We start from the raw sequence: 18,974 nt of genomic DNA, 5'->3' as shown, positions 1-18,974 counted from the left end.
ATAAAAATATCAACAAACAAACATTTTCTTATCCCATCTCCTGAAAAAAAAAATTATGAATGTCAAAACACCCTCCTACGTTATGATTAATATATGTTTAAAATTATGCTGCTTGCTAAAATCTTAAATTTCTTAGTCGATATCATTAGGAAAAATAATTAATATCATTAAATCTTTTTCAATGATATTAGAAAAATAATTAAAGCAACGTAAAATACGCATGCCGTAACACTCTCCTCCGTTATGCATATAAATATATAATTTAATGTCGCAATTTTGCACTTAAATTTTAATTTTCTTTTAAGACAGCTCAAGAAACATTAAAAGAACACTTACTTTTTTGTACTTTATTATTTTAAATGGGAAAATAATAACTTGCTGTATATAAATTTCGAAACAGCCTATAAGTATAACCTGCTGTATATCTTTCAAAACAACTCAGGTATATTCCGTATCACTTTCGAAACAGCACAAGAATAATTCTTACTGTACAGCTTTCAAAACAACACAAAAAGAACTTGCTGCATAACTTTTGAAAACAAGTTTTTTAACATGCAAGTATTTTTATCTTTTCACCTTGAGTACTAGTTATATTTTTTTATTGAGACAAATTATTATTATTTTTCCTTCGCAACTAAAAAATATAAACTGCGTGCGTCATGCAAAAATACATAGAAAACGGTTGTCGTAACACCCTCCTACGTTGTTTTTTATTATTATTATTTTTTTGTTGTTGTTCCGACCATACATTCTTATTTTTCCATGAACTTTCATAAAATCAGACATTCGCTAACTTAACATTCGCTTATACAAGCAAAACATACATACATAGAAAATATGCTTGTCTTAACACCCTCCTCCGTTGTTTTTTTTATTTTTTGTTGTTCCGACCATTTATACATTCTCGATAAATTTATTGTTATTTTGCCGACCGACAGACCGTAAACTACTATCTACTTCGCCCATAGAACAAGTAATTAAGTTGGAGTCACCTTATTTCTAAAATCCAATTTCTAATAAAAATACAAGATGCAAAAGAATTTTTAAATGTAAAAAAACAAAAACAAAAACACAAGATTAGCTATACACATCTATTGTTTAATATTTTTAATGTTATTCACAATCCATCATTGTGATAGCATCATTATTTTTTTATACATCATGACTATTGCAAAGCTCTTTGTTAACATTTTTTTTTATCGCGATGGTCACAATAGGATCGCGGATTATTCGTGTCGCGCATGATACGCGCTCACGATGTTAGGTGTCCTGATTCCAGTACCGTATATCATTTAAAAACCAACAAAATGGTTGCAGAAAGCAAAAACATCACCATAAATCCTTTAGAAAACAGTAAAACTAGATCATAGAAAGTGAAAACATTACTGTAAATGGTTTAAAAACAATCAAAACTGAATCATAGAACGCAAAAACACTGCCATGGTAAACCTCATAACATCACTGTCATAAAAAATGTTCATGGTACTCATATAAGACAACCCACCTTCTCTTGGGTCAAATGATGACATTTTTGTTGAAACTTGTTGGTATTTTAACCACATCTGTTTATGTCCATGCTGATTTCAGTTAAATCACTGCTTAATATGACTTATTATTAACAAACTATAATAGTCAAAACAAAAAAAACAACTATATATATTCGCTTAAGGAACTTCATGAAAATTAAATTGCGATTAAAAAAGAAAAAATATAGCTAAGGAGATTATGAAAAAGAGTAAGAAACATTTTATTGCAAACAAATCTAAGATGAAGATGGGAGTATATATGTGTAAATGACAAAAAGTTATTGTTGATACTGTCAAGAGTCACTGACAGAATGATGACATTACACATATACATTAATATATTCAGCATTTTTAAATAATCATAACCCCAAATAAAAAATTAAGACAAAATTGTTCACATATTTATTAAAGATACATAAATTATATTATCAAATAATAATAATAATAATAATAATAATAATCTGTTATAATAATAAAGAGAGTGTGTCTGTCTGTGACAGGCAAAGTGGATGCATTCATTTTTCTTTGAAGTCGACGAATAACGCATGTCTCAAATGCTAATCGACTGATTAAACATCACAACGTCAATAACATTAATTTAACGCAAATACATATCTTATATTAAATTAATGAAGCACCTAAAACTTTAAAGGTTACCTCCCGAGCAAAAACAAGCTGTGCTTACTAGGTAAGTAAAATATAGTTAATAAAGAAAAAAACATTCCTTTTTACTAAAAATGTTGTTTTTGAAGGATATAAGGAATTAAAAAATACCACACTTCCACATAACCATTGGCTTCGCGTCCGCCATTGCTGAGGAAAGGAAAAAGCAAATGCGATATATCTTGTGTCGTCATCACTAGATTTAACACAGACCAGGGGAACGACTTCATTTAGCACCGGGCTAAGTGGTCCCGACACACGACGTACAACATAACTAGTACCCTTCATACTTTATCGATATTAAAAGTCCGACAGACGTTCAGTCATACTTCTCCAACCAAATGGACCCGACAAATAAAAACGCATTATCCGACATCCTCTCTATATAGCATATACATATTTTTTCTGTCAATAATCCATAACCAACGTAATATCGCATAATACTGCATAATACCTTCATAATTCAAAAAAAGTACATAAATTTTCTGTCGATGGCCATACCAACGTAATATCGCATAATACTGCATAATACTGCATAATACCTTCATAATTCATAAAAAATACATAAATTTTCTGTCGATGGCCATACCAACGTAATATCGCATAATACTGCATAATACTGCATAATACCTTCATAATTCATAAAAAATACATAAATTTTCTGTCGACACACCGTTACAGTCACAGTTTCGTATCTCAAGATTTGTCCCATATATGGTGAAATTGTGTCCATATAAGGCAAATGTTTTCGTCTAGGAAAAAAATAATGGCGCGACAGCTGCAGCAGAATGTAAAGGCAGTTCTGGCTCGGATTTTAAACGTTCCTGCTGAAAAAACTGAATATTATGGGAGTCACAAGGAATGCTAACTATATACAACAGGATGTATGTATAGTTACCTTTACTTTTTACCTTTTTTGGTAGCTAAACATTTTTTGTTGAGGTAATTACAACACAAAATCTATAGCTAGCTAGCTAGCTTTACTCTAGCCTAGCTGATGACACAATACAGGGTATAGTCACCCAACTTTCCTTTTTCTTTTGGCTAGCTTAATGGCAATTTGCATAAAAATGTAGCTGCTATGTTGCCATCAGTGCTATTGTAGCTCTGCAGCTACAATATCAGCACTCACTGATGATACGCACTCTAGTGTAGAGTACTCCAAAGCCTTTCTAATGCACTTCAAAAGGACATGTACTTTGTACACATAGGTGTTATTAAGTATGAGTGTTACTTAATCCTACTAAATAAATGCGCTTATTTTACATGGCTTGCCTCACAAATTTAAGGGATATACCCTGTCTATTACTTCCAGGAAAGGCCTGGAAGTAATATAGATGCGGAGTCTTAGAGTATTTGTGGCGCCGTAGATTAGTGGTTATAGCTGTGCGGGAGACCAGGGTTCGATTCCTCTTGACAGCGATTCAACATGGGCGAGTGAATGTTACCATAGCCCCGGGTTAACCCAAGCCATGTGAGGGAATTTGGAGAGATAGCACACTGTGTGGGCCGTTGGATGTTGCCAGGAGTTGTCTGGTAGAGCGTGGGCCCTAATTTGGTCTGCGTAGGTCAAAATGAGCATTAAATACTCGAGGACTCTCCATCTAAGCCATGGCCCCTCCTGGAAATAATAGACAGGGTATATCCCTTGATATTTGTGAGGCTAGCCATGTAAAATATGCACATCTATCTATCTATTTAATGCTCATTTTGAGTTACGCAGACTTTTTGATAAAGCCCGACTCCCACCAGACATAAACATTTCAGAAAAAACGTGTCATGAACTGTTGTGTACATTGTAACATGTTGCGCATTCGAAGCGGTAGTTGCATTCATTTCGTTTTTATCTACTTAACTAAACGTTCTCTTGTGGTTAATTAAAAAACTGCTGGTTCTCTGTTGGTTAGTTCAAAATACTGCTGGTTACTGCTGATTCCTACTTTAGGAAAAGCAGCCATGCCCCAATTTCCCTCACATGGCTTGGGTTGTGATAACATTTTCTTGCCCATATTAAATCGCTACCAAGAGAAATTGAGCCCCAGTCTCCCACACAAATTGTGAGAGTTAAAACCACTAACCTACGGCGCCACAATAATTATTTACATATTTGGCGATTGACAATGTGAAACTGTGTATTTATTATTAGATAATATATTTTCCTTATTTGTATAGCTTGGGAAGAAATGACATTTGCGATGTGAATAATGAGACATGAAATGGATCTACGAAAAGATTGGCATACAAATTTAGCAGCACATTCTATGGTCATAGAGGAAGACAATATGTTACCTTAGTTATATATATTTTTTTTCATTTGTTATATATCTTATACTCAGTAGCAGCATGAACACTGAATATGAAAAAGCTAGACACGAAACTTATAAAAACTTAAATTAATTTTTGTTCCAATGCAGTCAAGCATGTATATATGTAAACCAAAAACATATTTGCTTTATTTTATGTATATAAAATAGTTTTATTGAAAGCACTTCTTTTCTATTCCTAAGGCAGATTTTCAAATAGAATTTATTAAGTATTTAAACACATTGAAGTCAGTAAGAAGTCTGTGTTAAATATCAAGAGCTTTGTTAGCTGAACTTTGACATTATATATAGAAAAAGTTATTAACACCTTTTACACCTACACACACTACATATCTTGGTAAAGTCGTAACGATGTTAGCTCCTTGGTGTGAACAAGGCGATAAGATCAATGACAATAACAGCTCGTTACTTTCTATTTTTTAGTAACCATCAAGGAGTAAAAAGATTCCTTGCAGATAGTAATTTCTATTTGGGATATTCGACATATAAAAACGTTCAAACGCAAAACATAAATTCGTATTCCATTTTAAAAAACCTTTAGCAAATTTAAATTAGGGTAAAACTGCCAAAATTCCCAGCTAATGAAATTATTTCATTTTATCATGTGATTTGTTTTAGACAATTAAAGTTTCAAAATACAGAACATAGTTTTAGAAGATGTTTCTTTAGGCAAAGAAAATTGTAGAAAATATAATTTACCTTGCCTCACACCCAGACGGACTTTTTTCAAATTATATAGGAGATATTATTACAGCAATCGTCTCTTTCTGGTTTTTCAAATTTTACTCATTTTTATATATATTTATTTATAACAATCACAACAACTATTACCATAGAACAAAAACGACTTTCATGCTTATAATATGCTATTTTGCTGTTCTTCCATCATAACGTTTTAATCGGTTGTTTTTCTTACAATCAGGTTGTAATGAATAAATTCCATCACAAACTGCATATTCACACATACCTGCTGGTGCTTGATGTTAGACTAAAACAAAAATAACAAAATATAAATGATTGATGTGCAAATAGAGGTTATCCAATATAATGTGAGGATCAGGTCCATGACCCCTAGGTTCCAAAAACTTTTTTTCCTTTATTCGGTTCAGATTCTACCCTTTTGTATCTCAATAATAATAAGTAGTCCATAAATTAAATAGAGTATATATTGTTTAAATGACTTTCTGTGCAACTCATTATTTTGATTTCGCATTAAGTACAATAAACACATAAAAGCAAAGAATTGAAGTAATCATAGAAATAAATCAAAAAAAAACTATTTACTAAAAAGATTAATTCCAGTGCCTTTTAGATCTTGCCTCTAAAAAATCTACGATTTACATTTCATTTAGCCCTCTGTGGTTTCGCTTTTTTACCTACTAAATAGCATGTGTACAAAAATTCATAAATTTTGAGTAATTTTGGAAATTCATTTATTGTACAGATTTCATACACATGAACTATCCACAAGATGTTGGTATTACTTTTTGCTGTCGATGGATATAGATATATATTGGCGTTGATTCCATATGTGTAAGTAAATATTACCATTGCCCTGTGTAAGAAGTGTTATGTTGTACGGTAGTGAGGCATGGGCAGTGAAGCAGGAAGATCTTGACTTTTTAAAAAGGAATGATATAAGAATGGTTAGGTGGATGTGTAACGCCAGTCTGAGAGACAGAAAGAGTTCAGATGAGCTAAGAAGCAGGATAAGTATCAGTAGAATTAAAGATGTTATCCAGATAAGAAGATTGAATTGGCTGGGGCTCTTGGAAAGAATGGAGGAGGATAATTGGGTAAGAAAGTGTAGAGACTTGATAGTTCCTGGGGCAAAGCCCAGAGGCAGACTGAGAAAGACTTGGCAGGAGGTTATAAGGACAGACTTGATACAGCGGAAGTTGAGTTTAGATCTAACACAGTCTAGATCAGATTGGAAGAGGGTCATTAATATACCCCGTCCAACCCATGCTAGCATGGAAAACGGACGTTAAGCCAGGAATGATGATGATGATGATAGGTTAACCTAACTGAGACTGATGTGAGGATGTGGGCTATTTGAAGGTGCTGGAAGTTGATTGGGCTAGTCAGTTCTCGACACATTTAGCTTCATCAACTTAAAAAGTTATAGCTAAAGGCGATAATAACAAAGGCTTACATTCCTATCTTCAGGTGTGTTAGCTATAGACAGCTTACTTCGCGTTTTTTGTGCCTGATGCCAGTGGAATTTTGCAGCTACGCTACATCTTTTCTGCCATCTTTGTTTGCCTTTTTACTTTCACGGACGTTACGTACACCACAACCCGTACGGCATCTCTAGCCAATCAGGAGGCTGAAAATTTGAGATACAAAACTGTGACCGTAATTCCCTCCTACAGTGGAGACTTTATGGTAACCTTTTCTTTCTCTTAACGTTCAAATTTATTTCAATTTGTTTAAATTTAGCTGTTTTCAACTCTCTATGTAATCGCTATGTACATTTTTTCAGCTTCTTGCAATCATTACATAACAATATACGCCAGACATAGACGGACGGTAACAACAGACACGGTTACGAGCTATTAATTTTTTTCCAACTTTTATTTATACTGATTTTTTGCCTTAAAATGTTCTCCATCTATAAATAACATTTTAATGTCCGTTATATTTCCCGAATTTTTAGAATTATGAATACGTTCATGTTACTGCGGTAAAAACGGAGACGACACCGATAATTACATGCCAATGTAAAATCTTTAGTACGCTGCAAGCCTCAATCGATGTTGATCATGGAAATTATGCAAATGCGAGAGAGAGGGTCACGTGTTGCCATTGTCGCTTAATGAAGGAATTATTGATATTTGTAGATTTTGACGGTTTAAACGAATCAGCGATTATTCCAGAACATATTAACAAACAGGTGTGTTTTGTTATATTCATTTGTAACTACATTTGTAAGAAATACCGGACAAATTATTGGGTAGCATAAGGGGTCAAATTTTGAAAATAATCTCCTTAATTAACTATATGTGTTGTGTCAATAAGAAACTCTGACAGAAAGGGTTGTTATAAATCTGTGTAAGTCTGTTTTAATTTTTTTTATTTAAAATCTTAGATTGTTCTGGAAGCTCTTGAATGTACGAACGATCAAGTCATTTCACTTCCCGCCAAAACAGGCGTTAAACGTTTTTCTATTGTTGCAGATCAAGTTGAATTTGTTACAGTGTGTAATGTTGATAAGACTCACAAACAAATCGCAACATGTCACTCAACTCAATGTCGTTTATCAAAGAACCAATCAACAAAACGAAATGTAAGAAATTTAACTGATTGTTCATCACTTTGTCAACATCTTAAATTGCTAAAAGAAAGTTTTGACGAAGTGCCAACGAGGATGGAGATGGATATCGAGGTTGATGATGGTAACTATGGTGATAGCAGTGATGAAGATGATACTTTACCCTCTGAAAAGGTTGTTAGTTTTACTTATTACAGCCAAACCTATGTACTTATAAAAGCAGACTTAAAAAATAATTTTTTGAGGAAACAAAGCAACGTTAAAAATTGAGAAAAAAGTAAAAAAAAAAATCCTTCAAAGTTTGAGCTTGACTTTAGAAAGTAAACATTTTTTGTCAGAATTATTTTGAATCTATGGACATTCGGCATTTTACACACATCTTTTCTTCGTAGTGGGAAGATATATTTGATGTTGCATGTGGGTTATGGACCTTTGGCAAGAATTGTCCTTCTACTCAAATTGTTGATTCCAATCCAGATTCAAACAACTTAAGTATACAATTCTATCAACGAAGTAGAATAGATATTAAAGAACCAGAAACTTTCCCATTGTTCGTTCCTAGTGCTAATGGAACGTGTACTTGCCAGGTAAATTTTTCAACCATTTAGAAAAACTATTACTCTCTTACAATTAGTTGATTAAGGTTAATATGTTTTGATACTTAGGCCGGATGGACGTCTGACGAAAATCCAGATGGTCTATTGGAAGAAGTCGGAAAGACTACGCTGTTTTTAAGCTTAGGTAAAAGATTATCAATTTTGAGAAGCCCTTTTCCAAAACGAAGCCATTTTCCATCAAAATAGCCAGATTTACCAATCCAATCTTTTTAGGCGCCGTAGAAGCAAAAGTCTGGAAAAGAAAATGTCTTCAAGGTACATGCATGAGATCATGGACTGGAGAGGATGAGTGTATATTCAGGCTTTCCGCTCACACGTGTGCCGGATATGAAATTGGTTGGATGTTTGTTGATGCTGTAAATAGCGGAAAACAAACATTTTCAGGATTTACCATGTGCATGAATAAAACGTACAAGCGCCTGTTTCCGACAGGCAAATCTTTTATGTCCAGTCGGACTTTTATTGCGTGGTGGTTTGCATGGGCATCGCATATGAAAATCGACTTTCGTATGTCCTGCTCTTGGTGCGGCGGAAAATGCAGTTCACTTGCTTGTGATGGAACGAAAATTGGATTAAATTTTAAACAAGCATTTGTTTCACCCATTGAACGCTCCAACGAATCTGAAATTTTGGAAACGAAACTGAGACGATTGGATCGGTGCTTTATTCCCACATCCATGAACAACACCGCAGCATTTTGCAAATTGGCGCGAGACACTTTTCAACAAATGTGTCGATTTATAATTGATGGGGATTACAACCAGATTTCGTCACTTATGTTCAAAGAATATGTGCAGTTACTTGATGATCGAGTTGTACCTTTTATTTCTCGCGTTTTTAACATACAACAGGAAGGTATAGATCGAAACGAACAACTGGCCGCCGCCAAGTTGTTATCGATGCTGTTTACTGATTGTTCCGTTGATGTCATATGTCCTATCGCTTTAGCAGAAAAGCTGAACAGTTTTTTTAGCACTAGCAGTATGGACACTTTGGCGTTTGCCGAAGATGTTAAGACATATTGTCCTGAGATGGCATGGTTAATGATACAATCATTCCTCGTTCATAATGGGACGATTCCCGAGGACACGCTTAGCTTTTTCGTACACGTATGCGAGCGTGTAAAATCTATACATTCTTTTAATACTCCACCTGCACCAACTCAGAAATTAGAAGGTACTTATAACCCGGCGAAGTACGGTCGAGCGTACTACTTTACTGAGAATGGAGAGCAAATAAGAAAAATGCGAAGTTTTTCCATGGATAAAAGGGAAATAAAAGACACCGCAAATGATGACACCCCAGATGTTAAATGTCGGAAGGTGTACCCGGACGTGTCAAAAAAAGGGACAACATATCTTTTTTTATGGTTTTGTCCTTATCATGGTCACTGTCTTGGGTTTCACATTATAACAGGAAGTGAAGGAAGAAAGGACGCACTGGCATCATTGTATACCCATTTGGAAAAAGGGCCCGAAACCATTTTTTACGATTTTGCTTGTGGCTTAAGCGAGTACGCCAAAAATCGAGAATCTGGGTATTTTCAAGACACGCGTTTTTTTCATGACGTGTTCCACGGATTCAGCCATAAATGCTCTCAAGGCTACAACAGTAGCAGGTTAAGTGGAATGAACTCACCGAACACAAGTATCTGTGAACAATTTAACAGCTTTCTGCAAAGAATTAAAGCCTCGGCAAAATTAATGGGACAAGCGCATTTTACGTTTTACGTTCAATTCTTCATACACCAGTGGAACATTAAAGTTTTTAATAGTAGCCGGACTAGAATGAAGATTGGTTACTACGGTGCGTTTGAGTAGACACTGACTAAGAAGATTGTGCAAAACGATATAAAGTAACATTATCAGGTTACAAAAGTGCTAAGCCTAAAATCTATTATTAAATATGGTGCGTGATTTTATATAGAAGCCTGAATATTTACAAAAGTAAAAAATATCCACGTATATTATAATACAATTACTGTACTGGAGCTTCTATCATTGTTTGTTTCATAATTTTGTTGACATAATATCTAACTGTCATGAAATTGTTATTGTCACTGATCTTATCGCCTTGTTCACACCAAGGAGCTAACATCGTTACGACTTTACCAAGATATGTAGTGTGTGTAGGTGTAAAAGGTGTTAATAACTTTTTCTATATATAATGTCAAAGTTCAGCTAACAAAGCTCTTGATATTTAACACAGACTTCTTACTGACTTCAATGTGTTTAAATACTTAATAAATTCTATTTGAAAATCTGCCTTAGGAATAGAAAAGAAGTGCTTTCAATAAAACTATTTTATATACATAAAATAAAGCAAATATGTTTTTGGTTTACATATATACATGCTTGACTGCATTGGAACAAAGATTAATTTAAGTTTTTATAAGTTTCGTGTCTAGCTTTTTCATATTCAGTGTTCATGCTGCTACTGAGTATAAGATATATAACAAATGAAAAAAATATATATAACTAAGGTAACATATTGTCTTCCTCTATGACCATAGAATGTGCTGCTAAATTTGTATGCCAATCTTTTCGTAGATCCATTTCATGTCTCATTATTCACATCGCAAATGTCATTTCTTCCCAAGCTATACAAATAAGGAAAATATATTATCTAATAATAAATACACAGTTTCACATTGTCAATCGCCAAATATGTAAATAATTATTGTGGCGCCGTAGGTTAGTGGTTTTAACTCTCACAATTTGTGTGGGAGACTGGGGCTCAATTTCTCTTGGTAGCGATTTAATATGGGCAAGAAAATGTTATCACAACCCAAGCCATGTGAGGGAAATTGGGGCATGGCTGCTTTTCCTAAAGTAGGAATCAGCAGTAACCAGCAGTATTTTGAACTAACCAACAGAGAACCAGCAGTTTTTTAATTAACCACAAGAGAACGTTTAGTTAAGTAGATAAAAACGAAATGAATGCAACTACCGCTTCGAATGCGCAACATGTTACAATGTACACAACAGTTCATGACACGTTTTTTCTGAAATGTTTATGTCTGGTGGGAGTCGGGCTTTATCAAAAAGTCTGCGTAACTCAAAATGAGCATTAAATAGATAGATAGATGTGCATATTTTACATGGCTAGCCTCACAAATATCAAGGGATATACCCTGTCTATTATTTCCAGGAGGGGCCATGGCTTAGATGGAGAGTCCTCGAGTATTTAATGCTCATTTTGACCTACGCAGACCAAATTAGGGCCCACGCTCTACCAGACAACTCCTGGCAACATCCAACGGCCCACACAGTGTGCTATCTCTCCAAATTCCCTCACATGGCTTGGGTTAACCCGGGGCTATGGTAACATTCACTCGCCCATGTTGAATCGCTGTCAAGAGGAATCGAACCCTGGTCTCCCGCACAGCTATAACCACTAATCTACGGCGCCACAAATACTCTAAGACTCCGCATCTATATTACTTCCAGGCCTTTCCTGGAAGTAATAGACAGGGTATATCCCTTAAATTTGTGAGGCAAGCCATGTAAAATAAGCGCATTTATTTAGTAGGATTAAGTAACACTCATACTTAATAACACCTATGTGTACAAAGTACATGTCCTTTTGAAGTGCATTAGAAAGGCTTTGGAGTACTCTACACTAGAGTGCGTATCATCAGTGAGTGCTGATATTGTAGCTGCAGAGCTACAATAGCACTGATGGCAACATAGCAGCTACATTTTTATGCAAATTGCCATTAAGCTAGCCAAAAGAAAAAGGAAAGTTGGGTGACTATACCCTGTATTGTGTCATCAGCTAGGCTAGAGTAAAGCTAGCTAGCTAGCTATAGATTTTGTGTTGTAATTACCTCAACAAAAAATGTTTAGCTACCAAAAAAGGTAAAAAGTAAAGGTAACTATACATACATCCTGTTGTATATAGTTAGCATTCCTTGTGACTCCCATAATATTCAGTTTTTTCAGCAGGAACGTTTAAAATCCGAGCCAGAACTGCCTTTACATTCTGCTGCAGCTGTCGCGCCATTATTTTTTTCCTAGACGAAAACATTTGCCTTATATGGACACAATTTCACCATATATGGGACAAATCTTGAGATACGAAACTGTGACTGTAACGGTGTGGTAGCTGTTGTAACCACCCATAGCAACAACTTGTTTATTTTCGTTTCTTAATCTCCAGTGAAGACGGTTATGACGGAATAATTCACCACAGAAATATTTATAAAGATTTGTTCCGTAATCATCTGCCAAGTTTGGATAAATGGCTGGTGTTATAGTTGCCGCTTGTTTTGACCTTACTGCAACAGGATATCGTTTCCGATAAGGTTCTCCAGACCTCTTTTTTGAATACGGAATTTCGCATTTGGAACCGAACAAATTTTTCAGGCACGCGTCAATTATATTTCCTGGGTTATTTCTGTAACACCATGCTTGTATGATCCGGTTTCTTGGTGACCCGGGATAGTACTTCATAGATGTGGAAAACCGTTGTTCATACTTCAATTGTGAGAAACTAGCAGGCCAGTCCCACTGATGGTGGTTTGATAAAGATGAAATAATAGAAAACTGATCGTTCAGAGAAATCACAGAGGGATATTGCTGAAGGAGACATCTCCGTATGCTTTGTGAAAAAGTGACTTGGAACGATATTTGACAATTTGAGGTTGGAGTGTTGAACAAATTTCTTTATTATCGCATATAACGTGACTAAAATACAAAAAAAAAACACAGAAATAATAGGAAACAGAAGGATAATTCAGTATAATCATTTCATCGCATGCGCGCAAGGTTACATACGTACCGATTCTCAATTTTATTTTCATTTGCCTCAAACTTTTGGCTGTTGTGCAACGTAATACCAAAAACAAATAGACATTTCACTTTTTCTGATTGTATGGTTGGCATAATCGAGCTCATAGTATTGTAAAAACTATTTTTGTTGCCTTTTATATTCCTTGAAGTTACATTCTTCTTTTTTTCGTTGCAATTTTCTAAAGAAATAAAGATACGGCTCTTTAAATTATAATTTACGACAGCAAAAGTTTGTTTCTAATTTCAATAATCTGACAAAGCAATCGCAACTTGGTTATTGGAAAGTATGATGCGTTAAGAAAAGCACATTCGTCCAAGATACGCAGAAACTGCAGCGATACATCAACTTCTAAAATGGATTTGGAAATAAAAAAAGCCTTGCAACTTTCTTTTATTCTACCTTAAATTTAAAACACTCTTCTACCAGATTATAATAACGATTACTTAATACGAATTACCAGAATTGCGCATTGTTTGGTATAATTTTCTAGATCTGATTTTTTCCATGTTGACATCATCCATTGTATAGACATGGTAGGGTAACAGGTCATTCGTTAAACCTAAGCGTTGCTGAATAAAACACTGCCCTTCGTTATGAAAATACCCTTGAAATCCACCAGATTCAAAAAGGCGGCACACATAAACTCTTCCAACTGGTACTTCTATTTGCAAAACAGAGCAATAAAACACATCATCATAATAACCAGATGCTGCCATTGTCAAGCAAGTGTCCTCTGCTTTTATTATCGCGTTGCTCGCTTTAAAACAAGATGAAAGCATTGCCGTTGTTATTGAAGTTTCCAAATCTAACGCTTCGTGGCATTTATTTAAATTTGCCAATGCGATTTTCTTTTTATCTGTCTCTGCCTCCACTGAATGGGCTAAATATGACAAGGTAAATATGATATAGAACACAATACTCAGTAATTCTTTTAATATGGTGACAACGCAAAGTTTAGCTGTTGTCATATTAGCAAAGTAGTGAACGATGGGTTAACATTACTGACAATATGTATCAACATTCTTAAATCTGCCATCTTTTAGTCGCAAGATATGAAGTGGGAAAATATGAAAAATATTTATATATATATTGCTTCCTTTGAAGAAAATGTAAACTACAGTCAACTCCCTCTAACTCTAATCTTTTTACTGTCGAGTGGAACATGCTTCAATTTTATGTATGGTAATGCATTCTTGATACAGTTTAGCATGATAATCTTAAAGCGTACTAACTTTGCGTAAGTATGCAATACATTATATCCAACCGGAAAGTTAACACTTAAAATGTTTACAATAATTTCTTTTCGTCGTTTTAGTAAATTTTACTTTCCTCAGTGAACAGTTCGATTTACTGAACATTATAACTAAGAGTAGGCTTAAGAGCGGTTTGCAAGGTACCCGAGGTCAGAGTTAACGGGTAAGTATTATCTTTAAGGAATACTCATGATAACGACGCTAGTGTTGGAGGTCATAAAATTTCGAGTTGTTTAGAGTTTCGGGAGTTGACAGTATATTAATCACCTACACGAGTTGGCAAGATCTGTTGACGTGATACTGAAATTAGTATCTTCTAAACCACTGTCAATAATAACATTGGAAGCAACCTCCATGTCTTCAACTAACACCTCTGGAACTTCTTCTAATGATGTCAGCATTGCATCATATTCTACTTCATCCGTACTTATGGCGTCCATACTTAACTTACTAACTATGAAATTAAAAAAATAACTATCTCTGTGAAAGGGGATAACAGGTCGAATTAATAAACGGAAATATAACTACATTAAACCTGCTGGTGTTAAGAATAAAAAAACGAATTCGTGTACAATATTTCTTTACCATAAAACAAAATTTAAGGTATTATTTTTCACAAAACTCACGACAATAACTCAAATTACAAGAAAATGAGAACAAAAAGTAAACAGTCTTCAATAGTCACAGCTCGTTACTTTCTATTTTTTAGATAATTACAAAACAAAATAAATTGAGTATAGGTTGTACAAAACAACAAAATTATAAAATATCTCTAAGCTCTACCAATATTTGATTAGAAACATGAGTAACCATCAAGGAGTAAAAAGATTCCTTGCAGATAGTAATTTCTATTTGGGATATTCGACATATAAAAACGTCATTCAAACGCAAAACATAAATTCGTATTCCATTTTAAAAAACCTTTAGCAAATTTAAATTAGGGTAAAACTGCCAAAATTCCCAGCTAATGAAATTATTTCATTTTATCATGTGATTTGTTTTAGACAATTAAAGTTTCAAAATACAGAACATAGTTTTAGAAGATGTTTCTTTAGGCAAAGAAAATTGTAGAAAATATAATTTACCTTGCCTCACACCCAGACGGACTTTTTTCAAATTATATAGGAGATATTATTACAGCAATCGTCTCTTTCTGGTTTTTCAAATTTTACTCATTTTTATATATATTTATTTATAACAATCACAACAACTATTACCATAGAACAAAAACGACTTTCATGCTTATAATATGCTATTTTGCTGTTCTTCCATCATAACGTTTTAATCGGTTGTTTTTCTTACAATCAGGTTGTAATGAATAAATTCCATCACAAACTGCATATTCACACATACCTGCTGGTGCTTGATGTTAGACTAAAACAAAAATAACAAAATATAAATGATTGATGTGCAAATAGAGGTTATCCAATATAATGTGAGGATCAGGTCCATGACCCCTAGGTTCCAAAAACTTTTTTTCCTTTATTCGGTTCAGATTCTACCCTTTTGTATCTCAATAATAATAAGTAGTCCATAAATTAAATAGAGTATATATTGTTTAAATGACTTTCTGTGCAACTCATTATTTTGATTTCGCATTAAGCACAATAAACACATAAAAGCAAAGAATTGAAGTAATCATAGAAATAAATCAAAAAAAAACTATTTACTAAAAAGATTAATTCCAGTGCCTTTTAGATCTTGCCTCTAAAAAATCTACGATTTACATTTCATTTAGCCCTCTGTGGTTTCGCTTTTTTACCTACTAAATAGCATGTGTACAAAAATTCATAAATTTTGAGTAATTTTGGAAATTCATTTATTGTACAGATTTCATACACATGAACTATCCACAAGATGTTGGTATTACTTTTTGCTGTCGATGGATATAGATATATATTGGCGTTGATTCCATATGTGTAAGTAAATATTACCATTGCCCTGTGTAAGAAGTGTTATGTTGTACGGTAGTGAGGCATGGGCAGTGAAGCAGGAAGATCTTGACTTTTTAAAAAGGAATGATATAAGAATGGTTAGGTGGATGTGTAACGCCAGTCTGAGAGACAGAAAGAGTTCAGATGAGCTAAGAAGCAGGATAAGTATCAGTAGAATTAAAGATGTTATCCAGATAAGAAGATTGAATTGGCTGGGGCTCTTGGAAAGAATGGAGGAGGATAATTGGGTAAGAAAGTGTAGAGACTTGATAGTTCCTGGGGCAAAGCCCAGAGGCAGACTGAGAAAGACTTGGCAGGAGGTTATAAGGACAGACTTGATACAGCGGAAGTTGAGTTTAGATCTAACACAGTCTAGATCAGATTGGAAGAGGGTCATTAATATACCCCGTCCAACCCATGCTAGCATGGAAAACGGACGTTAAGCCAGGAATGATGATGATGATGATAGGTTAACCTAACTGAGACTGATGTGAGGATGTGGGCTATTTGAAGGTGCTGGAAGTTGATTGGGCTAGTCAGTTCTCGACACATTTAGCTTCATCAACTTAAAAAGTTATAGCTAAAGGCGATAATAACAAAGGCTTACATTCCTATCTTCAGGTGTGTTAGCTATAGACAGCTTACTTCGCGTTTTTTGTGCCTGATGCCAGTGGAATTTTGCAGCTACGCTACATCTTTTCTGCCATCTTTGTTTGCCTTTTTACTTTCACGGACGTTACGTACACCACAACCCGTACGGCATCTCTAGCCAATCAGGAGGCTGAAAATTTGAGATACAAAACTGTGACCGTAATTCCCTCCGATGGCCATACCAACGTAATATCGCATAATACTGCATAATACTGCATAATACTCTCTGTCGTTACATAAAAAATACATATTTTTTCTGTCGATGGCCATACCAACGTAATATCGCATAATACTGCATAATACTGCATAATACCTTCATAATTCATAAAAAATACATAAATTTTCTGTCGATGGCCATACCAACGTAATATCGCATAATACTGCATAATACCTTCATAATACTCTCTGTCGCTACATAACAAATACATATTTTTTCTGTTAATAATCCATAACCAACGTAATATCGCATAATACTGCATAATACTGCATAATACCTTCATAATTTAAAAAAAGTACATAAATTTTCTGTCGATGGCCATACCAACGTAATATCGCATAATACTGCATAATGCCTTCATAATACTCTCTATCGTTCCATAAAAAATACATATTTTTTCTGTCGATGGCCATACCAACGTAATATCGCATAATACTGCATAATACTGCATAATACCTTCATAATTCATAAAAAATACATAAATTTTCTGTCGATGGCCATACCAACGTAATATCGCATAATACTGCATAATACTGCATAATACCTTCATAATTCATAAAAAACACATAAATTTTCTGTCGATGGCCATACCAACGTAATATCGCATAATACTGCATAATACTGCATAATACCTTCATAATTTAAAAAAAGTACATAAATTTTCTGTCGATGGCCATACCAACGTAATATCGCATAATACTGCATAATGCCTTCATAATACTCTCTATCGTTCCATAAAAAATACATATTTTTTCTGTCGATGGCCATACCAACGTAATATCGCATAATACTGCATAATACTGCATAATACCTTCATAATTCATAAAAAATACTTAAATTTTCTGTCGATGGCCATACCAACGTAATATCGCATAATACTGCATAATACTGCATAATACCTTCATAATTCATAAAAAATACATAAATTTTCTGTCGATGGCCATACCAACGTAATATCGCATAATACTGAATAATGCCTTCATAATACTCTCTATCGTTCCATAAAAAATACATATTTTTTCTGTCAATAATCCATAACCAACGTAATATCGCATAATACTGCATAATACTGCATAATACCTTTATAATTCAAAAAAAGTACATAAATTTTCTGTCGATGACCATAACAACGTAATATCGCATAATACTGCATAATACCTTCATAATACTCTCTATCGTTCCATAAAAAATACATATTTTTTCTGTCAATAATCCATAACCAACGTAATATCGCATAATACTGCATAATACTGCATAATACCTTTATAATTCAAAAAAAGTACTTAAATTTTCTGTCGATGGCCATAACAACGTAATATCGCATAATACTGCATAATACCTTCATAATTCATAAAAAACACATAAATTTTCTGTCGATGGCCATACCAACGTAATATCGCATAATACTGCATAATACTGCATAATACCTTCATAATTCATAAAAAATACATAAATTTTCTGTCGATGGTCGTACCAACGTAATATCGCATAATACTGCATAATACTGCATAATACCTTCATAATTCATAAAAAATACATAAATTTTCTGTCGATGGCCATACCAACGTAATATCGCATAATACTGCATAATACCTTCATAATACTCTCTGTTGTTACATAAAAAATACATATTTTTTCTGTCGATGGCCATACCAACGTAATATCGCATAATACTGCATAATACCTTCATAATTCATAAAAAACACATAAATTTTCTGTCG

At 34.1% G+C, this 18,974-nt stretch overlaps 3 protein-coding genes and 1 long non-coding RNA gene across 6 annotated transcripts in view; 1 reads left to right on the top strand and 3 right to left on the bottom strand.

Moving 5' to 3' along the window:
- Positions 1 to 1,648, bottom strand: part of LOC130641631 (uncharacterized) — a 59,764-nt gene extending 58,116 nt beyond the window's left edge. Inside the window, exon 1 of the mRNA XM_057448512.1 lies at positions 1,505 to 1,648. Coding sequence (XP_057304495.1) covers positions 1,505 to 1,562 — 58 coding nt within the window. The 5' untranslated portion in view covers positions 1,563 to 1,648. The remainder of the gene's footprint in view (positions 1 to 1,504) is intronic.
- A 3,850-nt stretch (positions 1,649 to 5,498) lies between these two features.
- Positions 5,499 to 10,394, top strand: LOC130641630 (uncharacterized). 2 transcript variants are annotated; one of them, XM_057448511.1, is made up of 6 exons: positions 5,499 to 6,046; positions 7,357 to 7,409; positions 7,605 to 7,961; positions 8,180 to 8,374; positions 8,453 to 8,528; positions 8,618 to 10,394. In XM_057448511.1, the coding sequence occupies exons 1-6, from the start codon at positions 6,043 to 6,045 to the stop codon at positions 10,222 to 10,224; spliced, it is 2,292 nt and encodes a 763-aa protein (XP_057304494.1). In that variant the 5' UTR covers positions 5,499 to 6,042; the 3' UTR covers positions 10,225 to 10,394. The 2 variants fall into 2 exon arrangements, with proteins under 2 accessions (XP_057304494.1, XP_057304493.1); XM_057448510.1 differs by having other exon boundaries at positions 7,173 to 7,409.
- On the bottom strand, positions 10,241 to 12,505 carry LOC130641633 (uncharacterized). Its single transcript, XR_008982492.1, has 2 exons — positions 12,292 to 12,505; positions 10,241 to 11,003 (listed from the first exon to the last, which is right to left on the bottom strand). It is a non-coding gene; the product is annotated as an uncharacterized LOC130641633 (long non-coding RNA).
- Positions 12,506 to 12,953: 448 nt separating this feature from the next.
- LOC130641632 (uncharacterized) lies at positions 12,954 to 17,525 on the bottom strand. Of its 2 annotated transcripts, none has more exons than XM_057448513.1 (4): positions 16,993 to 17,525; positions 14,723 to 15,825; positions 13,656 to 14,078; positions 12,954 to 13,376 (listed from the first exon to the last, which is right to left on the bottom strand). In XM_057448513.1, the coding sequence occupies exons 2-4, from the start codon at positions 14,889 to 14,891 to the stop codon at positions 13,156 to 13,158; spliced, it is 813 nt and encodes a 270-aa protein (XP_057304496.1). In that variant the 5' UTR covers positions 14,892 to 15,825; positions 16,993 to 17,525; the 3' UTR covers positions 12,954 to 13,155. The 2 variants fall into 2 exon arrangements, with proteins under 2 accessions (XP_057304496.1, XP_057304497.1); XM_057448514.1 differs by having other exon boundaries at positions 17,031 to 17,525.
- Positions 17,526 to 18,974: the final 1,449 nt, after the last annotated feature.

The sequence above is a fragment of the Hydractinia symbiolongicarpus genome, chromosome 4 (assembly GCF_029227915.1).
Source record: "Hydractinia symbiolongicarpus strain clone_291-10 chromosome 4, HSymV2.1, whole genome shotgun sequence".
Classification (NCBI taxonomy): Eukaryota; Metazoa; Cnidaria; class Hydrozoa; order Anthoathecata; family Hydractiniidae; genus Hydractinia; species Hydractinia symbiolongicarpus.
Note: the sequence above shows the minus strand (reverse complement) of the source record. Positions and strands in the feature narration are given on the sequence as shown.

Excerpts from the sequence above, each read along its gene's own strand:
- LOC130641630 (XM_057448510.1), top strand. The coding sequence starts at position 7,332 with ATGAAGGAATTATTGATATTTGTAGATTTTGACGGTTTAAACGAATCA. Across the intron at positions 7,410-7,604 it reads CAGAACATATTAACAAACAG|ATTGTTCTGGAAGCTCTTGA; the intron begins GTGTGTTTTGTT and ends TTAAAATCTTAG. Across the intron at positions 7,962-8,179 it reads ATACTTTACCCTCTGAAAAG|TGGGAAGATATATTTGATGT; the intron begins GTTGTTAGTTTT and ends TTTTCTTCGTAG.
- LOC130641632 (XM_057448513.1), bottom strand. The coding sequence starts at position 14,891 with ATGGACGCCATAAGTACGGATGAAGTAGAATATGATGCAATGCTGACA. Across the intron at positions 14,079-14,722 it reads AACAGATCTTGCCAACTCGT|CCCATTCAGTGGAGGCAGAG; the intron begins GTAGGTGATTAA and ends TGTCATATTTAG. Across the intron at positions 13,377-13,655 it reads CCAAACAATGCGCAATTCTG|AAAATTGCAACGAAAAAAAG; the intron begins GTAATTCGTATT and ends TTATTTCTTTAG.